Source organism: Galeopterus variegatus, unplaced genomic scaffold, assembly GCF_000696425.1.
Source record: "Galeopterus variegatus unplaced genomic scaffold, G_variegatus-3.0.2 Scaffold188, whole genome shotgun sequence".
In the NCBI taxonomy this organism is placed as follows: Eukaryota; Metazoa; Chordata; class Mammalia; order Dermoptera; family Cynocephalidae; genus Galeopterus; species Galeopterus variegatus.
This window is the reverse complement of record NW_007726299.1, coordinates 72,856-73,455: the sequence shown is the minus strand read 5'-3', so window position 1 is coordinate 73,455 and position 600 is coordinate 72,856. Positions and strand designations below refer to the sequence as shown.

The window sequence follows — 600 nt, the reverse complement described above, 5'->3', positions numbered from 1 at the left end:
GTCCTGCCCATCCCACAACACCCCTCTAATAATGCAGGCAGGCTGCTGCTCTTTAATTCTAGAGAACAACTCCAATCCTTCTCTGAACCATACCTCCACTCGGTATTTACTCAGCACTGGCCGAATGTTGGCAGGAACCGGGTAAATCTGGGTGACATCTGGTGGGTCAATGGGAGGGAGCCCTTGCAGCCCAGATGGAGGAACCTACCACACAGAACAGGTGCTGGTTAGAAGGTTGGAGAGAAGTAAGGAAGACTAACAATGCCACACAACCTCTTCACCAGCGAGACGCTCACTGTTTTGTCAACAGAACTGTTTCCTGCTTAACATACAAGGACCATGCATGTTACCATGTTTAATTATTTATTAATTGATAAATGCATCAGTTTACAAGGGTAACCAATATTCAGGGAGCATGTATGATGTGCCACAATGTTGATAAGACATAGCTCTCAGTAAGCTCATAGCATAGAAGAGAGAAAAGAAAAAAGATAAGTAAAGTCTCAGGACGTGAAAGATTACACAGGACCTGCAGCAGTGGCACAGAGGGGCTTTGATCAGATTCTGAACCTTTGAGTCTTAACTGTCCCCCCGCTTCCA

General features: G+C 45.7%; 1 protein-coding gene across 1 annotated transcript in view; it reads right to left on the bottom strand.

The window, feature by feature from the left end:
- Positions 1-600, bottom strand: part of FER1L6 (fer-1-like family member 6) — a gene marked incomplete at its 5' end in the record, with an annotated part of 120,763 nt that overhangs the window by 50,635 nt on the left and 69,528 nt on the right. Inside the window, one exon of the mRNA XM_008564614.1 lies at positions 94-204. Within this exon, the coding sequence (XP_008562836.1) occupies positions 94-204 (111 nt within the window). The remainder of the gene's footprint in view (positions 1-93; positions 205-600) is intronic.